Source organism: Mirounga leonina, unplaced genomic scaffold (assembly GCF_011800145.1).
Source record: "Mirounga leonina isolate KUSES-001 unplaced genomic scaffold, KU_Mleo_1.0 Mir_93, whole genome shotgun sequence".
Classification (NCBI taxonomy): Eukaryota; Metazoa; Chordata; class Mammalia; order Carnivora; family Phocidae; genus Mirounga; species Mirounga leonina.
This window is the reverse complement of record NW_023270854.1, coordinates 42,819,393-42,846,296: the sequence shown is the minus strand read 5'-3', so window position 1 is coordinate 42,846,296 and position 26,904 is coordinate 42,819,393. Positions and strand designations below refer to the sequence as shown.

The 26,904-nt window shown below is 40.5% G+C and overlaps 1 protein-coding gene across 1 annotated transcript in view; it reads right to left on the bottom strand.

Moving 5' to 3' along the window:
• Positions 1-26,904, bottom strand: part of CDH2 (cadherin 2) — a 209,055-nt gene that overhangs the window by 165,434 nt on the left and 16,717 nt on the right. Inside the window, exon 2 of the mRNA XM_034995826.1 lies at positions 16,348-16,459. Coding sequence (XP_034851717.1) covers positions 16,348-16,459 — 112 coding nt within the window. The remainder of the gene's footprint in view (positions 1-16,347; positions 16,460-26,904) is intronic.

The window sequence follows — 26,904 nt, the reverse complement described above, 5'->3', positions numbered from 1 at the left end:
ACTTTGAAAACTAGTGCTCTAATGGACATGAGTCTATACCCACCCAACTAGGACACCTGTGAAGTAATCACACCACGCCTACCTAAGGTCTCTAAGGCAGAATTAATGGGCCAAAGTAATGAGATGACAGAGAGCTTCAAGATGTGAGCGTAGCAGCTGAGCAGGCCTCTTCCAGGGAGCCCTGTCGGAGAGGATTTGGGCTCCGTCCCCAGTGACTGAAGTCTAAAATTGTGTTACCTCCTCTGGGGCGCAGAGAGCTCTATTCCTACCAATACTTTCCAAAGTGGAATTCGACTGTGAGAGCAAGAACTTCTCCAGAACAGTGAAAGAACTAAATTTCCTTAGGAAGCTGAGACTTCAGTAATCCCAAATTTCAATGAGTTAATTAATTAATTAAGAGTTGATTAAGAGTTAATTAAAAATTTACCATCAGACACATATATTGGCATCCACATTCATCCATTCAATGGAATCTTTTTTTAAAAAAACAGCTCTTTACACCATTTCTTCAGCTAACCAGACATATAACCAAAAACAAAACAAAACAAAAAACAGTTCCAAAATTCTCAGATAGGAAATGTCATTTTGGACTAATAAAATACCACCTAATTTGTTGACGGAGTGACCTACACAAAATAGCTCAAATAAGATACTCTAAGTTCCACAGTATTTGACAGTGATAATTACAAGTTTCTTCTGCCCTTTTCACAAACCTACTAATGTATAATCAACATTTTTTTTCAAAAATACAAAAATTTATCTTTTCTGTTAGAAATTTGCTGTCAACTGAATATCTGTGGCCACCCAAAATTCGTATGTTGAAACCTATTCCCTGATATATGGCATTTGGAGGTGGGGCTTTTAGGAGGTGATTAGGTCATGAGGGTGGAGCCCTCATGAGGGGATCCCTGTCCTCATATTTAAAAAAAAAAGGGAGGGGGGGAAAGGTGAGTTCCTTCACCCCTCCACCATTTGAGAACAGAGTGGATAAGACAGTTATCTATGAACCAGGAAGTTGGCCCTCACTCACAGGCCGATCAGCCACCCTGGGGCTTCCTCAGCCTCCAGAACAGTCAGAAATAAATTTCTGTTGTTTATGAGTCATTCAGTCTATGGTATTCTCTTACTGCATCCTGAACAGACTAAAGGAAAAAAAAAAAAAAACTCAGATAGTGAATTTTCTGTCAATTTTTAAAAATCTAACACTGAACAGCTTTTGCATCCCTACTTTGTAAGAAAAGAGGCCACAGGAGTAAAAATGATCATAGCAAGGCCTCTGTGCAAGCACACTGTGGGTTTTTGATGACAACACCTCACTTCCCACCTCGGCAAGTGACAGGAACACTTTGATAAAATCTTCCCATAGCAACATCTCTCACTGCCATGGTGATTTTCTATTAAGATCTGACCTAGAAAAAGCCCTTAATTTTTATTTCTGCTCTATCTTACAATATATTCTTACAAGAAAATCAAAATATTTTGGAAGACATTTAGAAAAAATTAGTCCATTTAGAGAGAGAAAAAAATTAAGGAGAAAGAAGAAATTATTCCCAAAGCAGTCTTGTGTAGCCTAAAACAGTGTGATCCTACGGCCTACTTACAATTTCCTTTTACTTTACACCAATTCACAAACTATCATCCCATTTCCACCTTTCTAAGTTACTAAGTACTTCATTTTTCTTCTAATTTCCATTTTATTTCCTGTAATAGAGGATACTCTCCTTGACCTCATTCCCTATTTTTCAGTAAATCGCCAAACTGTTGTACATACACATTCATTCATTTAATCTACCAACTAGTGTTCTGGGAAAGATTTGTCAGGCATTGTGCTAGGCACTGAGGGTACTGGATAAATAAATGACGCAATCCCCACCTCAGAGCGATGACCACTATCTCAGGCTCATGGCAGAAAAGCACAGACCCTTTTTCAAAGCAACACCTTTCATTTCCGTACCTTGATATTTCCCCTTTCTGGCCATCACCACATAGACCAGCTTCTCATTCCCCCAAAGTTACGAAGTCTGTGTGCCCATCCTGACTGAGACCTTCAGCAACACCCACTATCAGCTAGGATGTAACTCACTGCCCATAACAGAAAACTCATCTCATGCTGACTTACACTATCGATGGAGCTTATCAGCTAACATGACCAGAAGCCCAGGAATAGGAAAAGCTCTGGATCATATTAATTCAGCTGTTCAGTAACTGCATCTTCCCTTCTCTCCACTCTGCCAGGAACGGGATGACTAATAGGAGCTCTTGACATTATCTGCTTCCTTGTCTCCATCCAGGGAGGGTGAGAACCATGGAGGGAAAGGGAAGGAGGGAGGGGGGGGGGGGAAAGAGGGGGCAAAAGATCTAGACACAAGTTGAGAGGGAACAATGTATCTTTCCTTAAACTTGAGCTCACTGTTCAAACATTCCACCGTGGGCAGAGGAAGAGGACTATGGTGCCTCTTCCCTAGAACTAGCTTCTCCTAAAGCTTTGAACTGTGTGGGGTTGCCAGGAGTAGATACCCAAAGAGTAACTGAGGAAGGACTCTTGGGGGGAAGACCACCATGATGTCTATTACGTAACTTACTCCACACAAAACATTATTCACCCACTGTTTACAGCCTTTAGACTCAGCTTCATCCATAATGTCCTCTGCAGAATTCCTAATAGCCTAATTCTCCTTCCCAGCTCTAGAAGACTCCCAAATCATCAGCCAACTCAATCCCTCCCTCTGGCACTTGAGGGCCTTCAAGACTTGGTCCCGTCAGTCTACAATTTTGGGAAGTAATCGCCAATAAAAATCTTCCCCCCAGGTCAATCTGATCTCACACACATACTCCTTTATCCATCTCTCCTCCTCTATCTAAACTTCCACTCTCCAAAGTGTAGCTCAGTTGCCTCACCAATCTGAATTTTCAGGCACACCCTATGGAGACAGCATGGCATATCAGGAAGAGCACAGGAATAGAAATCACACAGACCTGGGGTCAATTCTTGGTACCACCACTTGCTAATGGTATGCCTTGGGTAAATCATGTTAAAACTGCTTACATCTGAATTTCCTTACCTACAACACTGGATTACTGTTTTTGCCAGGCTATTTTATTAAGTACCTGGTGCATACAGTCATTTGATAAATTAAAAAAATCTATTATCACGGGGCGCCTGGGTGGCACAGCTGGTTAAGCGACTGCCTTCGGCTCAGGTCATGATCCTGGAGTCCCGGGATCGAGTCCTGCATCGGGCTCCCTGCTCAGCGAAGAGCCTGCTTCTCCCTCTGACCCTCCTCCCTCTCATGCTCTCTGTCTCTCATTCTCTCTGTCTCAAATAAATAAATAAAATTTAAAAAAAAAAAATCTATTATCTCTACTGAATCATGAGATCTCTTGCTTGTATACAGTCTTCTGGTTCTGGTTCTCTCTCATGTTCTCATCTACCAGGTCTTCACTTAACAAGTAATCTGGGGCAAACAAGAGAATCATCTCTCTATCTATGTCCAATTAACTGCTGGCCACTGGGTCTGGCAAAACCAAGATGCTGTTCCCCGAGGGCTACACTTGTCTTCTATCATCTTCCATAGAAATGAATTGCTATTTCTTAAGTAGTAAACATTCATGGCATAAGAGTATTCAGGGTAGAATGTTGAGTCCAAAATGGTAGAAAAAAAGGTAGCACTCTGGGTGCACTTACTAATACCTCAAGGAAACTGAGCAAGGTTTTGTGATCTTTCTCGGGAAAGAAAGAATGGTAAAATGAACTGGTACTGGCAATTGGAATTTTAAAACACCAAACAAGCAACAGAGTATTGGCAAGTAGGGGATGGGAAGTTGACGGTACATGAAATGCCTCATCAGAACAAGGCTTTGTGAGAAGAACTGACCTCATGGGCTAGAAGGGAAGGACTGTATAATGGACAGAAATCAGAAGACAATATCCAGACCCCATTTGGCACTTATTAATCTTATGCTTCTAAGTGAATCACTTCACCTCTGTGAACTCAGTTTCATTATGTGAAAATAGAAATGTCCCCCACCATGCGCCTCCACTGCACCCCCTTGTCCTACTTAACTCAGCTTGCAGCAGCTAAATAAAATTTATTAAATTTCTGAAGAAGTAGAAAAGGCCATGCAAATGTAACACATTCAACCTGAATGCCAAAAGTAAGGTGATCCTCACAAATTTCAATATAGCACTGATGAAATGTCCACGTTGAACCCACTAGACATCATATATGAATAACCAGCAAAACAAAGGGTACACCTGTTCTTTTTTTTTTTTTTTTAAAGATTTTATTTATTTGACAGAGAGAGACAGTGAGAGCAGGAACACAAGCAGGGGGAGTGGGAGAGGGAGAAGCAGGCTTCCCACTGAGCAGGGAGCCTGATGTGGGAGTTGATCCCAGGACTCTGGGATCATGACCTGAGCTGAAGGCAGATGTTTAACGACTGAGCCACCCAGGCGCCCAGGTACATCTGTTCTTAATTGCCTAGTTTATTTAAATGGCTGCCTGGAAAATGATAAATTACAATTATTATTTGAGATGCGTTAAACAATTAGGACATTTAAGTGGAAGACTACCAAACCTCTGACAATGGGGCACTAATATGGACTGAGAATTCAGGCTATCTGCTAATTTGCTAATTATTAGTGGAGTGACAATACTGTACTAGAGCTTTATCAGTTTGAGTAGTTAGTGTGAGGTTACCTCATAAGGGACCATTTTCCTACAACATAAAATGCAACGAGATGCTTTACTAAATGTCTTCAGCATCAACAGAATAGATGACAAGTCAACAAAAGATGCCACTGCAGATCTAAGTGACTGAATTGAAAGAATAATTACATAGACGCATAATGTGATAATCTGCAGCATTCAATTTCACAAAGGAATTAGGAGAACAAATATTCAGCGCTGTTGAGATTTTTCTCTGATCATTTCATTAAGGTGGCCCACTCTTGTTGGCCTTGAAAACCACAGAGATTCTACACAGAAATACTTATAATTTAAATGATTCCCACGGATTGTGACTATTTTCCCCACCACCACAACTAGTAAGTGTTAGCTGGGCACTGACATTTTCCAAGACAATGTACACTGACTTCCTTGCACACGCCAGAAAACAAGTATTTGTTGAATAAACGTACAGAACACAAAGACATGCCAGGCTCTGAAAATTTCCATATCAACACTTTCTTAAATTCATAATGCCTGCTAATCCAGAGTAGTTAATTTAAGGTGAATTTCTGAAATAAAAGACAAAAGTAATGATGAACTGGCCCTTCTTCGTAGGGTTTTAAAATGTAATTCAAGGGGCGCCTAGGTGGCTCAGTTGGTTGAGCGTCTGTGTTTGGCTCAGGTCATGATCTCAGGGGTCCTGGGATCGAGCCCCACATCTGGCTCCCTGCTCAGTGGGGAGTCCGCTTCTCCCTCTCCCTGCCCCCATTCGTGCAGGGCTCTCTCTCTCTCCCTCACTCTCTCTCTCTCAAACAAATAAAATCCTTAAAAAAAATAAAATGTAATTCAACAATCTGCTAAATAAAGTCAAATGCCAAAGAAAGGAGAACATCAGGAAGGCCAGTTGATGTCAGAGGAAAATCAAATGCAATATATCGGTGCTTCCCCTCCAGACAGAAATACCTTTAGTTAAACCATAATATCAGCAAGTGAATGAAGCAGCCAGAAAGGAGGAGATTTCAGCACTAAGAATTAACTGGAGGTAGAACTTCTGAGCCATTTTCTTTGCCATAATTTTTTTTTAACCAGGTAAGTGCAGAATCTTAGTCTATTTATTCACACTTACACTAGAATTTACTAGTCTCCTTACTTGAGCATCTGATGAAATAAATACCAAGATATTTAAAAACAAACAAAATGTAGTAATAATAGTGTATATAGATATGTTCTGATCAATCATTGACATGAACAAAGGTTTCACCAATGTCTATTTTAAATGCAGGTAGAATATGTCCAAAGACACAAAGTAGGCTTCTATATTAAAACAACAACAACAACAAAACAAGAAAAAGGAGGTAATGTACAACCTCCAATGTATAATATCTCTAAAAATCCATCTGATCTGTGTTTCTGTCATGGAAATACACACTAAGTCCAACTATGTCCGTTTGGTGGAATACCACCTTTATTAGAATCACCAGAGTTCACTTGTAATAATGTGTGTTCTTAGGACTAAGACCTTGGGTAGGCCTCGGAATCTGAATTTTAACAAACTACCCCCCACGGCAACTCTCAAGCACCCCAAAATCTGAAAGCCAATGATACTGGCTTTAAAAAAAGTTAAAAGATCTTTGTTAGAGTTACTGCCTGCACTTTTTAACATAGACACTAGGAACAAAAGTTAAACTGGAAATAATAAAAGCATATAAATAGTAAAGAACCATGTAACAGTCAATGTAATAGGCAGTCGGATTAAAATCTGATGAGTTCTTTTGATAAAGGGATTACTCCCTCATACTACTGGAAATCTCAAAATGAGGTGAAATGACGCACTGTCACAAAGAACCACCTGCTCCTACAGGGGGACACATGACCTGGTGTAAGGACACACGTCTTCAAAAGTGGCTGGCATTCTCAGTTTCATTCTTGATACAACTCAGATTGTGAATATTAGCATCAAAGATGATTCCACTTGGAAAAAAAGCCTAAAAGACATTTCCCCCCAAAAAAACAACAGCAAAGTAAAGTGTCCATAAAAGGAACTTCATCCACATTGAAGAAGGAGGAATAACAGGTCAAGGGAACAGTGACTTTCCCTTCCAAGTGAACGAATCCCAACCAGAGTGATCTATAAAACATTCAACAAGGAACAGCTGAAGAAATAAACCTGAAACTCCTACAGAGACACGATTCAAAACACAAAGTTACTGAAGGCCTCCCCCACCCAAAAAATAATAGTGCTCAATTTGCAAATGTAATGGATTTGCCATAATGGATTCACCTTTGTTCTATGTTCTATCAGTTTAGGGGACAACCATTTACTGACATAAAAGTCCTCAAGATGAAACAGAGACTTTGTGGCAACTTCGATGTGCTTTAAAAGATATATGCATTCTTGAAAACAGATTATTCTTTACTTTTTGTTAAAGTTAATGAAATTCATTTTTCAGCAGGAATGTGTTATCCCTTGTTATTTATACCTTCATACATCTACCACAGACCTTTTCTCCATTGCCTGATGTTAAGAAATCTTATTTAAGAAAATCATAGGCCATGAACTGAAATATAGTCTTAACATGTCTCTTCAAGTTGCTATAGGCTGAAACTCACCAACCCCTTTTTGGTCATTTAACAATTTAAAGCATGTGTGTGTGTGTATGGTTTACCCCATCGATTTGGCAGCTTATGTCATCTAAAACTTGTAGATGTTATCGTACACGCTTTGTTCAAATGAGGATTTAAAGTAAGTACTGGGCATTGATTTCTGAAGCTACTATGTGTTTGGGTTGCCAGTGGGGTCTCCAGATGATGTTGAAATGAGGGCCTTTTTGAAAAAAGAATCAACTTACAGGTCTAACATTTGAGTTCAAAAATCAATTTTACAAGTGCAAGATGGTAAGCAGTTCATCTGAAAAACACCCAGGAGTTTTAGTTAGCCACAGTCTTAACAGGAGCCAACAGAATCATGCAGCGGGTAACAATGCCAAGTCCACCTTGGGCCGCGCTGGGAAGGGCCGCATCCCCATCAAAGGCAAGAACGCCTCTGAGGCATGGGCAGGACACAGAAGGAATGAGTTCAGCAGTGGAGGGAACCTCAGTTTCCTCTACGGAAAGGAAAGAGTCGATCAGAATGCTCAAACACCACCGAGAAAACCACGTGAGGTTCAGCCTGTGGCAGACCACATTTAAGGAGCCAAAGTGATTGTGTTCAGGTATGTGAAGGATCTCTACATGGTAGGTTCCTACCACAGGGGTTTCGCCTGTCTTGTTGACCATCGCTGCCTGCTCCTTGAAAAAGGCCTGACATAGGACAAATGCTCAAAAATACTTGTTGAATGAAAAATGATGAAATAAATGACCTCAGAGCATAAGAGAATATACCTGCTGTTCTGTATGGTGCCAAAAAATGAGACAGGCACCAGTGGGTAAAAATTTTAGGAACATATGCTCCTGTTAAACTTTTTAAGAAACCACTTTTTAACAGTTAGAGCTCTCCAAAGACGGAGCAGACTTTGTAAAGGAGTGATCTCCTCCTCATTTGGGGGGAGGGAGCAGCAGTGGTATTCTTGCAGAAACTGGATAACCATCTGTCAAGGATGCTACAGCAATGAAAACACTGTTTACATCATCGAACACCACAAGGGTTTCATTTTTATCCTATCTACCATTTCTGTAGAGCAAACCTTCTGCTGACATGAAATCATCAAGCTGAAATGAAGGATTTTAAACCATTTTAGGAGTGACTCAACAAAATGTGTTAGAGTGGTTCCCAAATGCAGGTACATAAACACATCTGTAGAGCTTGTCATAAATACAGGTTTCTAAGTTCCACTTGATCTCCCTTCTCTAGTCTACTCCATGACATTGTCTTAGCAATTAGCTCCTCTCTTCAGCACCATCCCCTCCCCCCCACTGGAGTCTGTGCCCCATCATCGTGCAAACCTGTCATCTCCTTTCCTAAAAAATATCCTCGATTAACCCCGCTTCTCTCTTCAACCACCACCCAACTTCTCTTCTTCCTTTTAAAGGAAAACTCAATCTGTATCCAGCTTCTCACCTCCACCTGACTGTTGAACACACCCGAAATCAAAGACACCAGTTACTCCAAGTTGAAGAATCAATGGTGAATTTCCAGCCCTCATCCGAGTTGATCCTTCACAGTAGCATCTGGCACAGACGATCACGCCCTCCCTTTAACACATTTCCTCACATCCCTTCAGATATGCCACACCTTACTGATTTTTATCCTACCTCTCTGGTCACTCTCAGTCTCCAGTTCACCTCTTAATCCTGACTTCCTAACACTGGAGTGCTCAAATTCATGATACAAAACCATTTCTTTACTTTTGTTGGTTTTTCTCCTCCTCACACTGGGCTCCTTAGTGACTTCAGCCTGGGTCCTGGTTCTACTTACCGTCTATACACTTATTACTTCCCATTCTGCAGCCCAGCCTACTCCACTGAACCCCAAACCTGTATTCAAATGTCCCTTTGACATCTCTGATATTCTTCTCCACAGATTCAAACCAAGTTCCTGATCTTCCCCATCACAGTGACTAACATCCTTCCCAGCATTCAGACAAAATTATCAAAGTCGTCCTTGACTCTATTTACACACCACCCGTCCAAGCCATCAAATCCCATCAGCTCTATTGTCAAAACAGATCCAGAGAATAAACTAGGACTTCTATCTGACACCACATACAAAAATTAACTCAAAATGGGTCCATGACCTACGCATAAGAACTAAAACCACAAAAATTTTTGAAGAAAACAATGGAGAAATAAAGACCTTGGATTCTGCAATGGATTCTTAAGATATGACACCAAAAGCAAGAGCAATGAGAAAAAAAACAGATAAATTGGACTTCATCAAAGTTAAAAACTTTCGTGCATAAATGGACATTGCCAAGAAGGTGAAAAGACAACCCTGAGAATGGGAAAGAAATGTCTGCCAATCATGTATCTGTTAAGGGACTAATATCCAGAATATATAAGGAACTTTGACAACTGAAAGACAAAAAACAAACACTCCAACTTAAAAATGGGCAAAAGACTTGAACAGACATTCCTCCAGAGAAGAGACACAATGACACATATAAAAAGCTACTCAATATCAGCAGTCATTAGGGAAATGCAAATCGAAACCACAAAGAGGTACCACTTCGCCCACACTAGGATGGCTACAATCAAAACAAATGGAAAATCACAAGTTTTGATGTGGATGTGGAGAAACTGGAATCCTCGTATATTGCCACTGGGGGTGCAAAATGGTGCAGCTGCTGTGCAAAACAGTTTGGCAGTCCCTCAAAAAGTTAAACACAGAATTACCATAGGACCCTTCAATTCCACTCCCAGGTATACACACAAAAGAACTGAAAACAGGTACTCAAAAAGTCTGTGTATACACACATTCATGCTAGCTCTATTCACAAGAGCCAAGAGGTGAAAATATCCCCAATGTTCATCAACCAAGGAATGAGTAAATAGTTTACAGACAAATTGTAAACCACATACATCTTTACATACATACAATGGAGTACTCTTTGGCCATAACAAGGAACGAAGTACTGCCACAGGTTACAATGTGGATGAACCTCCAAAACATGACGCTACGTGAAAGAAGCCAGATACAAAAGGTTTATGGGACTGGGTTGGGGAGGACGATTTGGGAGAAAAGGCTTAATGGACAAGGGGTTTTATTTTGAAGTGATGAAAATATTTGAAACTACACAGAGGTGGTGGTTGTAAAACACTGGAATGTACTAAATTCCATTGAATGGTTCACTATAAAATGGTTAAGTTTATGTTATGTGAATTTCACGTCAATAAATTATTTTTTAAAACATTCAGAATCCAACCTCTTCCCCTACCTCTACTGCTTTGGTCCAAGCCACCATCTTCTCTTACCAACATTATCACTAGTCTCCTAAGTGGTCTCCTCATCCCCTCTTATCTCCCTTGGCTTTTCTCAATACAACTGCCAGAATGATGCTATTTCGTCAGTCAGATCATGTCTTTCCTCTGCTGAAGACCCTCTAATAGCTTTTTACTTCCTCAAAGTAAAAGCCGAAGTCCTTACAGTGGTCTACAAGGCCCCACACAGTGTGGCCCATTACTGCTCTAACCCGACTACTCTGCCCCTTCTCTCCACACAGATCACACCAGGCTCCCTGCTGCCCCTCCAACATTCCAAACACACTCCTGCCTCAGGGCCCTTGCACTTGATGTTTGCTCTATTTTGAATGCTCTTCCCCTAGATATCTCTGGCTCTTGGACCATCTCCTCCAACATCAGTTCTTACTCAAATATGTCCTCTGCAGTGATGCCTCCCCTAAGCATCTTATTTGAACGGCAGAACGACACATTCTCCCTATTTCCCTTCTCTGCGTTATTTTTCTCCATAGCATTTACACCGTCTAACATACAGTAATTTTTACGTATTTACTATGTCTATTTTCTATTCCCCACTAGATGTTTACTAGAGAATCCAAGGGACAATGAGAAAGGGCCTCTCTGGATCATAGAAGGACAGATTTTAAACCACTTGGGTGCCTGCTTGCTAATACGTTTGCCTACGTGAACTGTGACTTACTTTCTTTAACACAGACGTGGTTGCAAGTTTGTGAGAGAGCAGGCCTCACCTACTCCAAATCACTGAAGGCTATAAATAACTGTAAAAGGACTAAAAAAAAAAAAAAAGAAAAAAAGGAACCACTCATACTGGCTTATCTTGGTTTGCAGCATTGCATTAAGAAAGATGGACCTAAAATACATCAAAAGGGATATAAAAAATTCCAAGTATTAAATAAAGTCTAAATGAGATGATGAAAACAAGGATGAAATTTCTTAGTTCTTACGTTGATCTTATTACATACTTAATTGCTCTTAAAAAAAAATTGCCACGTGGTATTAAAACAAGGTCTCCACCCCTGAGAATCCCACAGGGCTGCATTTCATTTGTAACTCCTTAGAGCTCATCATAATATCCAAAAGAACAATCCCAGTACCTAGTGCCTTCTCCCACAATCACTGGAAATTATAAAGTTCAAGTGGCTAGCCAACTTTATAAATAAGATGTTTATAAACCTACCTTTCAAATATTTAAAAACACACATTCAATACCAAAAGCAATATGTGTCAAAATAAAAAAAAAAATTAAAACAAAGCCAAGGTTTTCACAACAATTCAATCACAAACCTCGAACGCAGCAAGCTACTTAAAATAGAGATGACTTCCCAATTCAGTAACACATACACAAAAGTACTCATTAAAAAAGTAGTGTAGTTGTAAAGTCCTGCTAAACTAATAGAAAATATTTTCATACTGTCATCTAAAGATACCATACACTACTGCTTCCCCAGAGCTTGTTAATGCAGACAAGCCTCAATCAGTAAGTAAACTAATCTAAATCAAATTCTCTCCAGTTGAAAATAATCATCATGTCCTGCCCAGAGTTGGTGAGTATAAATGGATTACTGAAAATATTCTTGGTAATTGCAGGTTGCTATTTATGTTGACCAGAGTTGGAGGAGTTTACTTAGTGAAATGTCTAAGCACGCAGACCACCAATGTGCAACACACAGGAAAATCACTCTTGACATCCACACGAAAAACAGCCTGGATCCTCTCTGCAATGTCACGGTGTGGTTGTAATTTTATAGTGTCAGATGCATTGCTGGTGACAAAATGAAAATTTATGATTGCAGTTATTTTATTTTCAGGTAATATGCTACCACAAGAGATTTTTCTAGTTCAGTGGAGTAGAAGTTATATACTAAAGACTAAATATTATTTTGCAAAGCCCTTAATTTTGCTGCTTATAAGCAAGTAGGCACAAAATATGAATGGTGACAGTAATTGAAATGTCTTTTTTAATTACAGGGAGCTTTGGTTGCCTCACAGTCACCAATTCCCAAATATATCTAGTAACACACAAGTCATGGTGTGAAGTGGGAATAAAAAAGACTAGCTCTAAGATGAACTTGTCACAAGACACCTGGCCAGTTAGGCTAGCTCTCGTTAGCTTTCACTCTTCCCTGGGTTATCCCATAATGTTTTGTTTTGTTTTTTAATCATTGTCATCATCGGGATTAAATTAGGAATCAGAAAACCTAGGTTCTAACTCCAGATCTGCAGCTAACCATCTAAAGAACTGTATAATCATAGGAAAAGCCTATAATCTCTCTGAGCTCCAATTTGCTCATCTGTAAAATGAGGGGGGTTGTGATAAATGCTTTTAAATCAGAACAGAAAAATGCAAGGTAAAAATGAGTACCTCAACATATTACAATTGATCCTAACTTATAAAGGCAAACACAGAGAATACCACAGGATAAGAAAGGAATGTTTTTCACTGGAGGGGAAAAAGAAAAATGAAAAATATTACAGAATTAAAGGGTCATGAGGATGTAGAAAAGAACTAACATACGTTTAGCCTTGGAAGGAAGCGTCCTACAAAAATGTAAAAAAAAAAAAAAAAAAAACATCAATAGCCTACATTCCCTTTGGCCTAGTAATTCTACTTTTGAGTATAAATCCCCCTAAAAAACATCCCTGAAGAAAAAATCAAAGTTCTCTCAAAAAGCATCTCCATAGCAGCACTCTATGTAAGAGAGAAAAACTGGGAACAACCTGGAAGTGCAAAAAGAGAGGCCCAGTTAAGTAAAAAACTGGTTTTGCTAACAAAATGGAACAAAGGTCTACATGGCCATTTTTTAATACTGAACTATTCTCAAAAGAGCAGAAATACTCAACATGGTATCACATGAAACGTAAAGGCTGATCACAAAATACATTTGTCTTCTTTATGATTTTATAGAAGACATACTGATGACAACCGGAAGAGAAACTGGAGGGATAGAACTAGCTCGTTAGGTCTCTTCTTTCTATGAAATTCATCAGAAGAGAAAAAAAAAAAAAGGCAGATGGGAGGAAAGGATGCTCTCCACACTACAGACCAGCTTTGACGTTTTTATGCTTCTTCCACATAGTGCTTCGCTAACATGACCAATACCAACTTAGATCTCCATCTAATGCTTAATGGTCTCCAAGCACTTTCACAAAGATTATGATGTTTTATTGTTTGAAAAATAATCAGCATGCATAACACTACACCAAAATGTCAAAGTTTGGTACAAGGACTAGTGTGCCAGGGATGTAATCTATGAAACCATACTATACATATGGTTGGACTCCCCTCTCCCCAGACATCATCAATGAGAAATCAGAGGAAGCATCAAAAGTCAGGAGCCATGATTTCAGTAGGCTTTTGGACTCTACTGTAAATTTTAATACAGGAGAACTTGCCATGAGGCAAATGCCTAAGAGAATTGTTGTACATATCTTATGTACAATTACTTCTTTCCTTAAACACCATAAATCACAAAACTTGACAAAAGGTGGGTCTAGCAATAGATCCCTTCCAGATGCAGTACATGCAAGGTAAATGAGCTTACTGCAGGGCACAGAATTCATGAACAGAGTCACAGCATGGCATTTGGGTTCAGTGTATAGATGAACCTTTGGGTTATTTATCCCACTAAGAACTCCAAAAAGATGTAAGAGGTAAAAATGTAGAATCCTTCTAAATAACAATTCTCTGAAGGAAACATAACTGGTGACAACCCTCTTGTAAAAAAATGGATATTTCACAAAAGCCTGTGTAAGTTTTCTTCCTCACCCCAAAACATTTTTTTCTACTAACCAATATTTTGAGCTTTATGTTTTAAGCTGTCAGATGCTGGTGTCCCTTCACATATTCTGTGAATGACAAAGAGAAAAGTAATGGTGTGGCATGAGAGAAATAGTTTGAAAAGAAAAAGAAAAGCTTAAAGATAAAGAAGGTAACAACTGGGTGTACCACAGCATGTAAGTTCTATGGGAGATTATGATACACACTTCTTTCAATGATGGCAAGAGCACAAAGTCAAAAGTAGCTTCAATCTTTCACATTTGTAACTCTAGCAAAACCCCAGCTTCTAGGTTATACTAAAAAGACCCTGGCAAGCAACTATGCCCAATTTCTACTCTTACTGGCATTATCTAGTAATTAGAAAACAGGCTTTCATTTTGCAAAACCATTCAACGTGCCAATGTACTTCATCTTAAATCCGTGGTCTCTAATGACAGACCGTGTGTTGATCTGTAACCAGAAAATTTCAACAAGCTTTTAGGAAAAGAGACTGGGAGAAAGACTTATCCATTAAAAATGAATCTCAGAAATAAATTGCAAATATGCAACAAATTCCACTGACATTTTTTCTCGGAGTTATTCTAGAGAAGCGTCATCAATACATTTTTTTTTTCTAGGATTCAAATAATATTTACTGGTCACACAGGTCCTAGGATACCATATAATAATTCATAGATTTTTAAAAAAATGACAAACATGCAGAAGTACTCCAAGACTCAAAATCTATTGTGATTTGATTTGATATAACCTCTATCATGTCAACCGTTACCCAGTAGATGAGCAATTCAGTTGTGGAGACAGACTAATTTAACATTTACTCATTAAAATACCATGTAATAAGGCAAGGACACAAAGATGTCTTTAAAAAAAATCAACTTCAGAAAGAATACATAGGTGTAAGCAAATCACAATTAGAATAGAAATGAAAATAAAATGATTAATCTTGCACTAAAGAACCTTAGTAGCTAAGAGGCCATTTACATTTCAAAGTCCTCTGTCTATGGTCTTCGTAAGTATTATACCAGTAAGGTTTGTCAGTGCTGCAGAGACACTTCAATTAAGGCTGTGTGGTAGAACCCTGTGTAAATTAATTAGTTGAGGCTGCACGGATTTTCTAAAAGGAGCTCTCTAAAACAGCCTTAGAGTTATGCACGATTTGTGGGGAATAACAATTTAAATACAACTCACTAATCAATTCTTCTTGCTTTCACATTTCAGTGACATTTTGTGTAATGATAAATAAGTCCATGAAAATACTACTAACCAAAATTTTATTTGCTTTCAATTAGAGATAAAGGAAGGGGCTTTCAATTTTGCTTAGGCTACTCAAAGTTTTATTTCAGATTTTATCTAGACGTATTGGCATGATTACCACAATGAACTTGATCCACATTTAAACAGGAGAGGTGTCTATATGCAAAAGTCACATATGTTAACAGAAAATTAGCTATCTAATAATTTCTGTAAACAATGTCATAACAAAAATATGAATCTCATGCTCCTGCCTCAAGGTTTAATCTGCTAAGTCTTTTATGATAACTTAGCTAAATATTAAAGTTTGATGTGTTTTATCAAAGATAATATCATAGTAATTTCTTTGTTTCTTTAATTCAAAATACTAAGTGGATTTTTGCTGTAAATAATTTCTAAACACATTAGAATCTGATGTTTGGCAAACATCCTTCAAAATAAGTAAAATGTGTACAGAAAAACTGTAAAAATTAATTACATAATGGTTTCTACTATAAATTAAAAATGGAAGAAATCTGAAGTTTTCAAGAGATTAGGAGCCTTCCAGTTATGTACATAAGAGATTCATAAGCTCTTCTGTAATCCTAAAATAAAGTCCCTACAGTCTCACTGTAGTGATTGTGAAAAATTCATACTTGTTATACAGTAGAGATGATTTAGAGACTTTTTAATAGCTAATTTGTTTCACGAGCATAGACACTGTATGTACAAATATATCTTTTGAGATAGTACCATTGAGAAGAGGCTGTCCTTCATGCACATCCTGTGATAAGACTGCACTGTAAACATCTTCAGGAAATCCAGTCTTGCATAATGCGATTTCACCAGAAGCCTCTACAGAAGCCTGCAACACAAGAAAAAATGTGTGCAATGATTGCTACCTCCTTCAACTGAGAAACATTCCACTTGGCATAAAGCCTCAATTTTTCAGCTATCTTGTACAAACAACCCCTTTGTTTCCGAACGGTTACAATTAGAATGTAGAGGGCAAAGGGTTAATCTTTTTGATAACTGGAGTAGAAGAAACAAATCCCACTTGTCTTGTCCAGTAAAATCCAAATAATACACATTCCAGGTTCTTCTAAAGACCGCACATTTCCATTAAAATGGGCATTGTGACCGAAGAATTATCAAGTGGATCTGGGGGGAGGGGGGCAACCAACTAGTTTTTAGTCTCCACAAATCACCATCGCCAACTTAACTTTTCAAGAAAAACGTATACATTAAGTATATAGATTTTTACATTCTCATCCCATTCTCTGGCTATGAAGTTTGTTTCGATATACCCGGTTCATTAAAAGACCAAACTACGATAGACTTCTTGCACGGTATAGAGTATTTTGTACCAAGTAAAACCAATCAATCAAAAGTCTATATGTCTCTAATCTGGAGGGCAGGGACATGTTAAAAATATAAATGAAGATTAATACAATTATGTTTCCTTTTTATACTTAAAAATTAGGAAGTCTCTCTTGCCATCTTCGTCTCTATTATCCCATATGCAGCTACCTACCCAGTGTGGTTACAACTCAGTCATACCAAGTGCTATGCACTTACCCCTCCAAGTCAGTTTCCCTGTGTCTTCTGGCCCTACTGACCTCCTCATAGCACTCAACAGAACTCATGCAGCGTTTACATTAAACGTGATGGGGATCCATATACAGGAGGAGGAAGAGAGGACACGGGCTGCCAGAGGGATCGCAGTAGCTGTAGGACCAGCATTAGGCACAATCTACACTGATGAGAACCAGAAATTGGGAGGAAGAAGGAAGGGAATTCCCAGAAAGAGAGAGACCTGAAAGCAAGTGTCAAAGCAAAACCGCACAGCTTCACAATTAAAGGCCCACCCGGATTCTGCATGAGAAGTTGTGCAAATACTAAAGTCATAAAAATCCATGCTAATCTAATATTTAAGCCATTCTTTTTGGATCTGGGGAAAAAAAGAAAAAAGTGCATTTGAACTTTGTTAAATATTACACCGTCTTTAATCTCAAAAAAAAAAAAAAAAGGTGTTAGGAGCAACACTGAGAGAATAGTTCAGACCCTCCAAATTAGCAAACAGTTTTAAGTCTGTTATGTGCAAGGAAGGACTGCATCAGGTCAAGGGTCTGGAGCAACCAACCTGCTCATACAGGTGTTTGTGGAAGTTGGTACAGGCACATCTGGAATGCAGTTGGGAAAATTCTAGTAAAGATGCATGTGGATATATCCTAGCCTACGTGCTAGGTATATTCCTGTGGAAACTCTCCTGTGTGTGCTCCAGTCATATGTGAGGGCATGTTCACATGCCCACCGCAGCACGGTTATAACAGCAAAACCTGAAGACTACCTAAACAGCCATCAAAATTTTCACATGGCCAAAAACAGTAACACTCTACAGCCTGAGAATGGAAGAACCGGAGCTACATTTATCCACAGGGTTCCATCTCCAAACAGACAGTCAATTTCTTTAACTTCCATGCGAGACTGCAAGAGAAATTTAATTCTAAATCAACCTAGAGAAGACTATTCTTCTTAGGTAAGTTCAGAAATCTATTTATGCAACACTCCAAACTCAGACCAGAGACAAAGCACTCTGTAGCATGAATCTTGAAAGAAAAAAAAAAAATTAAAAGCATGATTGAGGACTCCATTTCTATACATAAAGTTTAATATAAAAGATGTGTAGTTTCTCTCTCTCTCATTCTCACTCTCTCAAATAAATAAATCTTTAAAAAAAAAAAAAGGGCGCCTGGGTGGCTCAGTTGGTTAAGCGACTGCCTTCGGCTCAGGTCATGATCCTGGAGTCCCTGGATCGAGTCCCGCATCGGGCTCCCTGCTTGGCGAGGAGCCTGCTTCTCCCTCTAACCCTCCCCCCTCTCATGTACTCTCTCTCTCTCTCTCATTCTCGCTCTCTCAAATAAATAAATAAATCTTTAAAAAAAAAAAAAGATGTGTAGTTACTGACACTTATAAAGCAAGAATATAAAAATGTACAAGGTGGTGATAAGCACGGAACCAAGGATAGGGGCTACCCCCAGGGCAGCTGGGTAAGATAGGAAAGGCCTCAGCAAGGGTCATACAGGCAGGCGGCTTTGATTTTATTTGTAATAACTCATTTCTTTCAGTAAAATGTGGAGATATGCACAGGAACACGGGTGCAGATTATATTATTCCCTATTTATCCTGTATGCTCTATTATTTCATAATAAGAAAGAGAAAACATTAGGGGCTAAGTGAGAAGTAAGGAGTAGGGCTTCCAACACCCATCAAGTTTGGGACACCGGATGCTATTTTGATTCCTGCCAGATGGAAATATCCAGGCCCTTGTACTTTACCAGCCCTGGCAAAGAGCCGGCACTCAGTAAGTAAAAGCTTTTGCTTCTAGCTAACCAAAACAACTGAAGGGAACTCCCGGGTTCACCAGCTAAAACGGACCAATGTGTTGTAACTCTGTGTCCCACTGATGGGTCCAAAGTCAGCCTACTCCCCTCTGCAGAAGGAGGCCGTGGCAGGGTTCCAATGGTGGACAGGTGGGAGCAGGGCTCTGGAGGGGCAGCAGGGCAGAGGCAAACAATGGTCAGCATGCAGTAAACAGGGGTCACATTCCAACATGGCCATTCGGGTTAGGGCAGCGTGCAGTTGGACAGGCAGCCAGGGATCTGTAAGTCTAAAGACTAGAGGAACACTGCAACCTTTTCTTGAGTTCCATGGCTACGGTCTTGTTTTCCAGTGGATCTGCCCTAAGGTGGGAGAAGCAGCAACAACATGCTCCTCATTCAAACCCACAGGAATGGAATTTCAAGGCGGAATAAAGTCCATGTATGTTCACTTCTGAGTTTCTGTCTCCATCTTATTTCAGAAAAGGGAATTTCTGTCCTCAACATGTTACCCTTTCTTTGCTCAACCTCTCTGCTCAGCTTCCTCATCTAGGAAAGGGGGCCTACCTGCAAAAGGTGGCTGCGAGAATTTCTGCAACCATGTTTGTATAGCATATCTCTAACAAATACTGGCAACCGATATTAAATACCCACGGGGGTCATATATTACTTTATGAGATTTTCATACTCATTTTGTTTTTTAAGATTTTATTTATTTATTTATTTGAGAGAGAGAGAGAGGGAGAGCATAAGCAGGGGGAGGGTCAGAGGGAGAGGGGGAAGCAGACTGCCCACTGAGCTGAGCCGGAGGCAGACGTTTAACCCACTGAGCCACCCAGGCACCCCTTCATACTCATTTTAAACAGCTAAAACTTTTCTAAATTCTTCTTCCCCAAGACAAAATGGATTCAAAACATAACATGCTGTTATTCTATAATGTGTTTTCTTAAAAATAGGCTCCAAAAGTTATTAAATGTATGGACACATTTTTGGTTGTTCCAACTGGGGACGAGGGTGCTGCTGGCCTTTAGTGGCTGATGGCCAGGGTTGCTGCTAATCACCACACAACACACAGGACAGAGAATGATCCAGCCCCGAATGTCAATAGGGTCAAGAGTGAGACACCCCGTTCCTTAGCAACCCATGAAAACTGGGTGTCCGTCTACCCTTTAACCCCCTCCCCCCAAGTGGTGGGAAGTTCACGGTCTTTTCAAACCGCCCTCCATACTCTTATTGGGACATCCTCGTCTTCAGGAAACCAGAACCGTGCCCCTGTGGCTCGCTCCAACGTCAATGGATGACTCTGCTGGACCCAGAATGAGGCTCCGAAAGTTCAAAGAGAGAAACTTTCCCCTCAAAAAGTACCCTGTGGTACAAGAAGGCAGCTGTGAATCACATGCATTTTCCTAATATTTGAACAAGGTAGGGGTCAGCAAACATTTTTCTATAAGGGGCCAGATAGTAAATATTTGAGGTTCGACAAGCCATAGTAACTGTTGAAATGACTGAACTCTGCGATTGCAATGGCAAAGCCGTAATAGACAATGGGAAAAGAATGAACTCGGCTCTATTCATTCAAGTAAAACTTTATTTATAGACACTGAAATTTGAATTTCATTTAATTTTCGAGTGGCAAAAGTATTCTTCTTCTTTTGATTTTCTATAAGCACTTAAAACTGTGAAAAACATTCTTGGCCATACAAAAATGGGCATCAGGGGTGTAGTCCGCGATCCTCGGAATGGCGTGTTAAGATTTATAAAACATTACTATCTCACCTGCTTCTCACAAGAGCCCCTTGGGGGGATGTGTGTGAAATTATCCTCATTTTACAAATGAGCAAACAGGTGCTCACTCAAAGGAGGGGCAAAATACTCAAGACCTCACATCCAGGAAGAGGAAGAGGCAAGATGCTAACCCTACAGTCTTTCCAGGTAGAACAAATAATTACAACACAATTCTTTCCAGAAACTTGTACTGAGTATCCATTTGCCAATGGAAACAAAACCAGACATCCTCACTGCCTTTAAGAAGTTCAAGGCTTAATGTGAATGCGAAATAAAGAAGTGATTGCAATAGAAAGTGACAACCAGGAGGCAGAGACTGAGAGAACCCAAGGCAGGGGCCCAGGGGCCTCCCACGCAGAACCCAGGAGGAGCCCGGCAGTGTGGGGTGGTGGGAAGCCATCCCAGGCGGTCACTGTTGAGCTGGAACAAGGAGGCAAGAAACAGCATTATGCCTGGAGAATTACAATGAGTTCAGTGTCACTGGAGTCCAAGAAGCAAGACAAGAAGTCAAAAGTTGAGGATGGAGAGTTAGACAGGGTTAGATCATAAATGGTTAGGGCCTTGGGGTTATCCTGTTGGCTGTGGGGAGTCAGGCACAGATTTTAAGCACAGGCAGATTACATTTGATAGAGAAGTCTCTGATGCTTTGTGGGAAAATGGGAGGGAGGGCGGTGACAAGTGACAGCCGGGGTACAAGTCAGGACACAGACTTGAATTGGACAGGGGCTGCAGGAATGAGGAAGGGGCAGATTGTATCAGTAAGCAGACAGTTAAAACTGATAGGCTTAGTGAGGGCAGGGATTCTTGCAGGGATGTTGGAAGAGAAGGATGCTCTTCCCCACGTTTCCAGCTGAGTGACTGCGAACTTGGGTGGCACAAACTAAGAAAGATAATCGCAGAATTATAACACCAGGAACAAAGTGCTAAAGAAGCAGAACGAATGATGATGAATCTGCCTGTAGAAATCAAAGAAGACTCCATAGCCGAAGTGACATTTAGGCTCTGTCTTTAAAGATGATTAAAAATTTGCCGGAGAAAGAGGAGGAAGTGGAAAAGGGCATTTCAGGCAAAAGGTGCAGTGTAGACAAAGGCTTGTTGATTTATATTGAGTTTGTAGTCAACCCAAACAACCCTGATCTTTTTTACCAGGAAACTATATAAAGTCATGGCTTCCAGTATCTTTGCTGCTGATTTGGGGCCCCAAGGGGCAGCACTTTACATGTAACCTTCCCAGATTGGATCGTGATAAATTAGTAATTCCACCTAGATGTAGTCATTCCACACCCCCCAGCTCTCTGCATCAAGAAAGCCTGAGAACCCCAATGTCTTCATAAAGATGCCACTCAGATATTAAAGACAGGGTATGACACATGCCCAGACATCACCCTTCCCTCCAACCCCGAGCCCTAAGGCGGGCTTTTAAGAGGGGCTATCTGATGGGGCACGTGGGTGGCTCAGTCGGTTAGGCATTCGCCTTGGGCTCAAGTCATGATCCCAGGGTCCTGGGATGGAGTCCCGCATCGGGCTCCCTGCTCAGCAGGGTGTCTGTTTCTCCCTCTGCCTGCAGCTCCCCCCGTTTGTGCTCTCTCCCTCTGTCTCTCTGACAAATAAATAAAATCTTAAAAAAAAAAAAAAAAAAGAGGGGCTATCGGCTGAGTGGTGCAGAAGCTCAGACTTTCAAAAGCGCCAGACTTCCCGAGTTTGAATCCTGCCCCATCCCTTACTGTCTGTGAGACTTCAGAGACGTCACAGCTCCCCGTCTGGATGATATGTACAATAAAGACAGCACCCACTCACTGCGCTGGGGTGAGGATTAAATGAGAGCATATGTGCACAGCCCTTGGCGTAGTGGCTGGCACGTGGTTATCCAATGCATCAGCTGTCACGCATTAACACGATGATGACAACATCAATCTAATGCACAGCACGTGTCCTACAGCTCAGCAGTTCCCAAACTTGCTCCAGCATAGCAAGGAATCTGGAACACGGGCCTATAATCCAGATTCCTGGATCTAAATCACGAATCACTAAAACAGAATTTCAAGACATGTGGTAGATAAACCGGTACGCTTAACAAGCGCCTACACAGCATGTGGTGGCCACACATCCAGAGATCTCTCCTGAAACCTCTCTGGACTCCAGGCACGGCATACCTGTGTGCCCTGGCCTCCAAGTCTAAGAACCTAGCAACAAAAAGCAATAAAGAAACAATTATTTTTCCCACTTTTAACAGTCCCATGAGGTCTCCTAGCTACCGTGTACATGTGCAAATTGAATCTTCAAGCCATCCTTTTGTAATTACTGGTTCCAGAATTTTGCCCCAGGTCGGCATGGGGCTTTCTATTCTTTTCTCTGAAAACTACGCTTTCTTGATTTTGCTTTTGGCTTTGCTCTTCATCGGGCATGATCCCATCCCTGATCCGTTAGTGATTCTCCTCGTCTCCACAATTCTTCCAAGATTACAAGTAGGCAGCAAAAGTCCGCTTGGCCCACTAGGATGAAATTCATGCTGGCCAGAGGAGGTGAACTCATTCAGAGCTGCCCCGCGCCTTCAAACAATCAGTTCACCTATCTTGAGTTTCAATTTCCTCTTACAAGTACTTGCTCTACTCTTCCCAGGCTGAAGATCGACCTCCTTGCCTAGAAAGGACAAAAGTGTAATAGGAGTTGAGGAGTACTGCTTGCCTGTTAGTATTAGTCTATCTGTTCCGGTCCTGAACGCACAATGACGTCACTTTTGTTTCCGTTAAAATGTTTTCCATAGTCTCAATACTGTGAGCTTTCAAGCCCCGAGTCCACTACTCTTTCAGGTCCCCATTATCGTGATTCTTTTTTATAGTCTTCCTCGGTCACTGGCTCCGCTTTCCAATTTCCTCCAAGTCACTCCTAAATCCAAGCTTTTAAATATTCCACTGAAGCCACAGTGGATATTCAATCTCCTCGCCTCTCCATCTTCTTCCTGATCAAGATTATCTATGATTATTGGCTAAAAATTTCACATTAGAAAGCGGCCCAAAGCTAATGGAATCTTTATCTTTTCTTCGTGGCTCCGAAGACCGCCTAAGTGAAACCTAGGCTCTCTTGCTTATCAAATTTAATCATCTGGATGTTTTCCCCCAAAGGATCAATCTCTTCATTTTTTTCCCCTTCCAGATAATCTAAGGTCAGAATCGAGTAACAATTTAAGTTCTGTGAAGTAGATTATCTAATGCAGTCAACAAAGCTGGAAACTTCCTTTTTCTTTTTGTTTGTCTCTTACTTTTTATGGAAATAAAGGCAGTGATGTGCATAGCGGTTAAGATTCAGGGCTCTGGAGCAAACCTGCTTAGGTTTAAACCCTGTCTCCACTGCCTGTGTGACCTGCATGAGCTTAACAAGCTACAGAAGTTCACCTGGACCTCGGCTTCTTCTTCTATACAACTATGGACTGCTACTACCACTAACAGAGTACCAGCCTCATGCGACTGCTGTGGAGCAGACAGAGGGCTTAAAGAGAATACCTGATCCACCGCAAGACAAGGGGTAGCTATTATTATGATATTGTTGTTGTTTTTTTCTGTTGTGGAGACTTTTATCGCTTTGCTACATGATTACCTGAGAAATATTTTAAAGCAGGAATTACAAAAAGAAAACAACGGAATTCTTTCCCTGATGTGTGTTTGTGGGGTGGGGGTGGGCAGGGTTGGGAAAGTAAGGGGGAACGCAAAAATAAACAACCGGTGAAGACATTTTTTAAGTGGTTAGTGGGGGACTGTTCTGGACCAAGTGTGCGTGACTAATTTTTTGTTTTTAAATCCAATTTATCACCAGATGATTACATTTGCCAGATTCTCTACATTTCACAGAATTCCACCCTGATGTTGGAGGCTACGTTAAGAAGATTAGTCAAGAGCTGCTGCTACTCTTTAACGATTTTTCTCTGAGTCAGCCATGCTATGGATGACACTTAGAATTTCGTATCCCTGGAAACATGCTTGAAATGGGCAGAAGTTTAACCCTGCCCTTTGATATTTTTGTTTTGCCAGGTACTACTCTGGAGGGAGAGCCCAGCATTTCGAACTGGTTCTTTAACTCTTTCTTGACTTCATGATACCATCTAGACTGGCTGAGATGCGAGGAATCCCTGACCAAGGCCACCCACTGCGCCCTGTGACCCACCTAGTAATTTCCATCTTCACCTCTGTTTTATCATTAGGATGAGTCCTTGAATATCTCTAGCGTTGGTACTTTTCTTTTTCTGATTTTCATTTCTTTTTAATGACAGAGAGTCAAATAATAGCATCGATGCTGGCCAGGAAACCTGACAGCCCTGCTGAAACTGAATTCAAAGCCGGAGGATAACACAAGACAACAGCCTGATGGACAAAAATCTGAGTTCCGCATACAAAACATGGTTTAGAGCGTCAGCTTCTCAGGAGCAGAACCTATGAAAGCTTGGGACCAAATACAAACATCTAACAAGCGAAGTCCAGGGAGATCAGCCCCATCCATCCCCCAGCTCATCAGCCACGTGAGAAGGGGCTTCCGAGGCATTAAGGCTTCGTGGAGCACAATCCCGAAACATAGCCAAGAGTTTACCAGTAAGTGTCATGGATTTAATGTAATGGGTAGCAGCCCTACAGGTACTCACTTATGGACTTGGCTTAGGAAAGGGTAACACTATCAAGAGATTGTGGCTCAGGCCATTCTGCAATTAAACTGCCAGTAAAAAGTTCCACAAGTGCCGAAGGCAATTCAGTAGAGACGACCAATCCTGGCTTACATTGATTTTGCCCCATCAATTCATCACACTCACCAGAGATTGTAAGAGGCTTACACACAATGTTCAAAATGTCATCAAATAGTATATTACTTAGCATCAGATGGTGTTTATAACCAACTGGGGAATTCATCTGACTAAATACACTGAGTATGACTGATTACTAATATTTATGGAGTGCTTACCACGTTCCAGGATCTGCATTCCAAGGCTTTCCACGCATTATATCCCAATAATCCTCGCAACAATCCTATGAGGTAGGTACTATAATGTGCCATTTTGCAGGCAAGGAAGCAAACTAAAAGGAAGTTACCCTGGGTTATTTATTTATTTTAAAGATTTTATTTATTTATTTATTTATTTGACAGAGAGAGAGAGACAGCGAGAGAGGGAACACAAGCAAGGGGAGAGGGAGAGGGAGAAGCAGGCTTCCTGCGGAGCAGGAAGCCCGATGTGGGGCTCGATCCCAGGACCCTGGGATCATAACCTGAGCCAAAGGCAGACGCTTAACGACTGAGCCACCCAGGAGCCCCTGCCCTAGGTTATTTAGCTAGTCAATTTAGGGATGCTATTCAAACCAGCATGAAATGGCTTTGGGGACCACCCTTCCCCACTGCGAATCGGAGACAAAAACATCAGGAAGTATCCACACACAATGACACATATTACCTAACTGGCTAAGGGCTAGAACTTGTCCTATATGAATTAAGACCAAGTGAAGAATCTACTTGCTACCATTGTAAATTTTTTTCCTAAAATGATTCTCACATATGATTGTGATATGATATGATACCTCCTTTTAAAATAATTCCAATGTTTCTGTCCACTGGGAAAAAATTGGAGAGAAAGAGACATCAGCGCAAATGTGGATAAACATCTTGTTTTTTTAAGCCACCCAAACCAAAACCCCTCCACGTCCCTCAAGCCCTTCTAAAAGTACACATGGAAAATTATCAGCAAATACATATAGCAAGTATATGAATTTTCAGTAGGTGGTACTGATGAGGAAATAATTATCGCCTATAATAGACTCTCTGTGCACTTCCTATACTCCAGGCTCCCTTGTATTCATCTACAATCAGACCTGTTTCATAAAACCTGGAGCATGGTTTCATTTTCCCTTTCTTTTTTTTTTTTTAATGGTTTCACTTTTTAAAAATGGTTACAGACATTTACAGTCCCCATAACTCTGATTTAATTTAAATAGCTGGCCATAGTGATGATTTATCTAATTCGAAGTCCTTGATAAGATAAACCCAAGCCAATTATACCATTATTCTTGTGAGAAAATAACATTCACAGCACAGCTTCCAGAAATGTCCTGCAGTGAGAAGAGGATACTGTCAATAACATCAGGGTTCAAAGTCATTCCTGAACTTGTTCCCC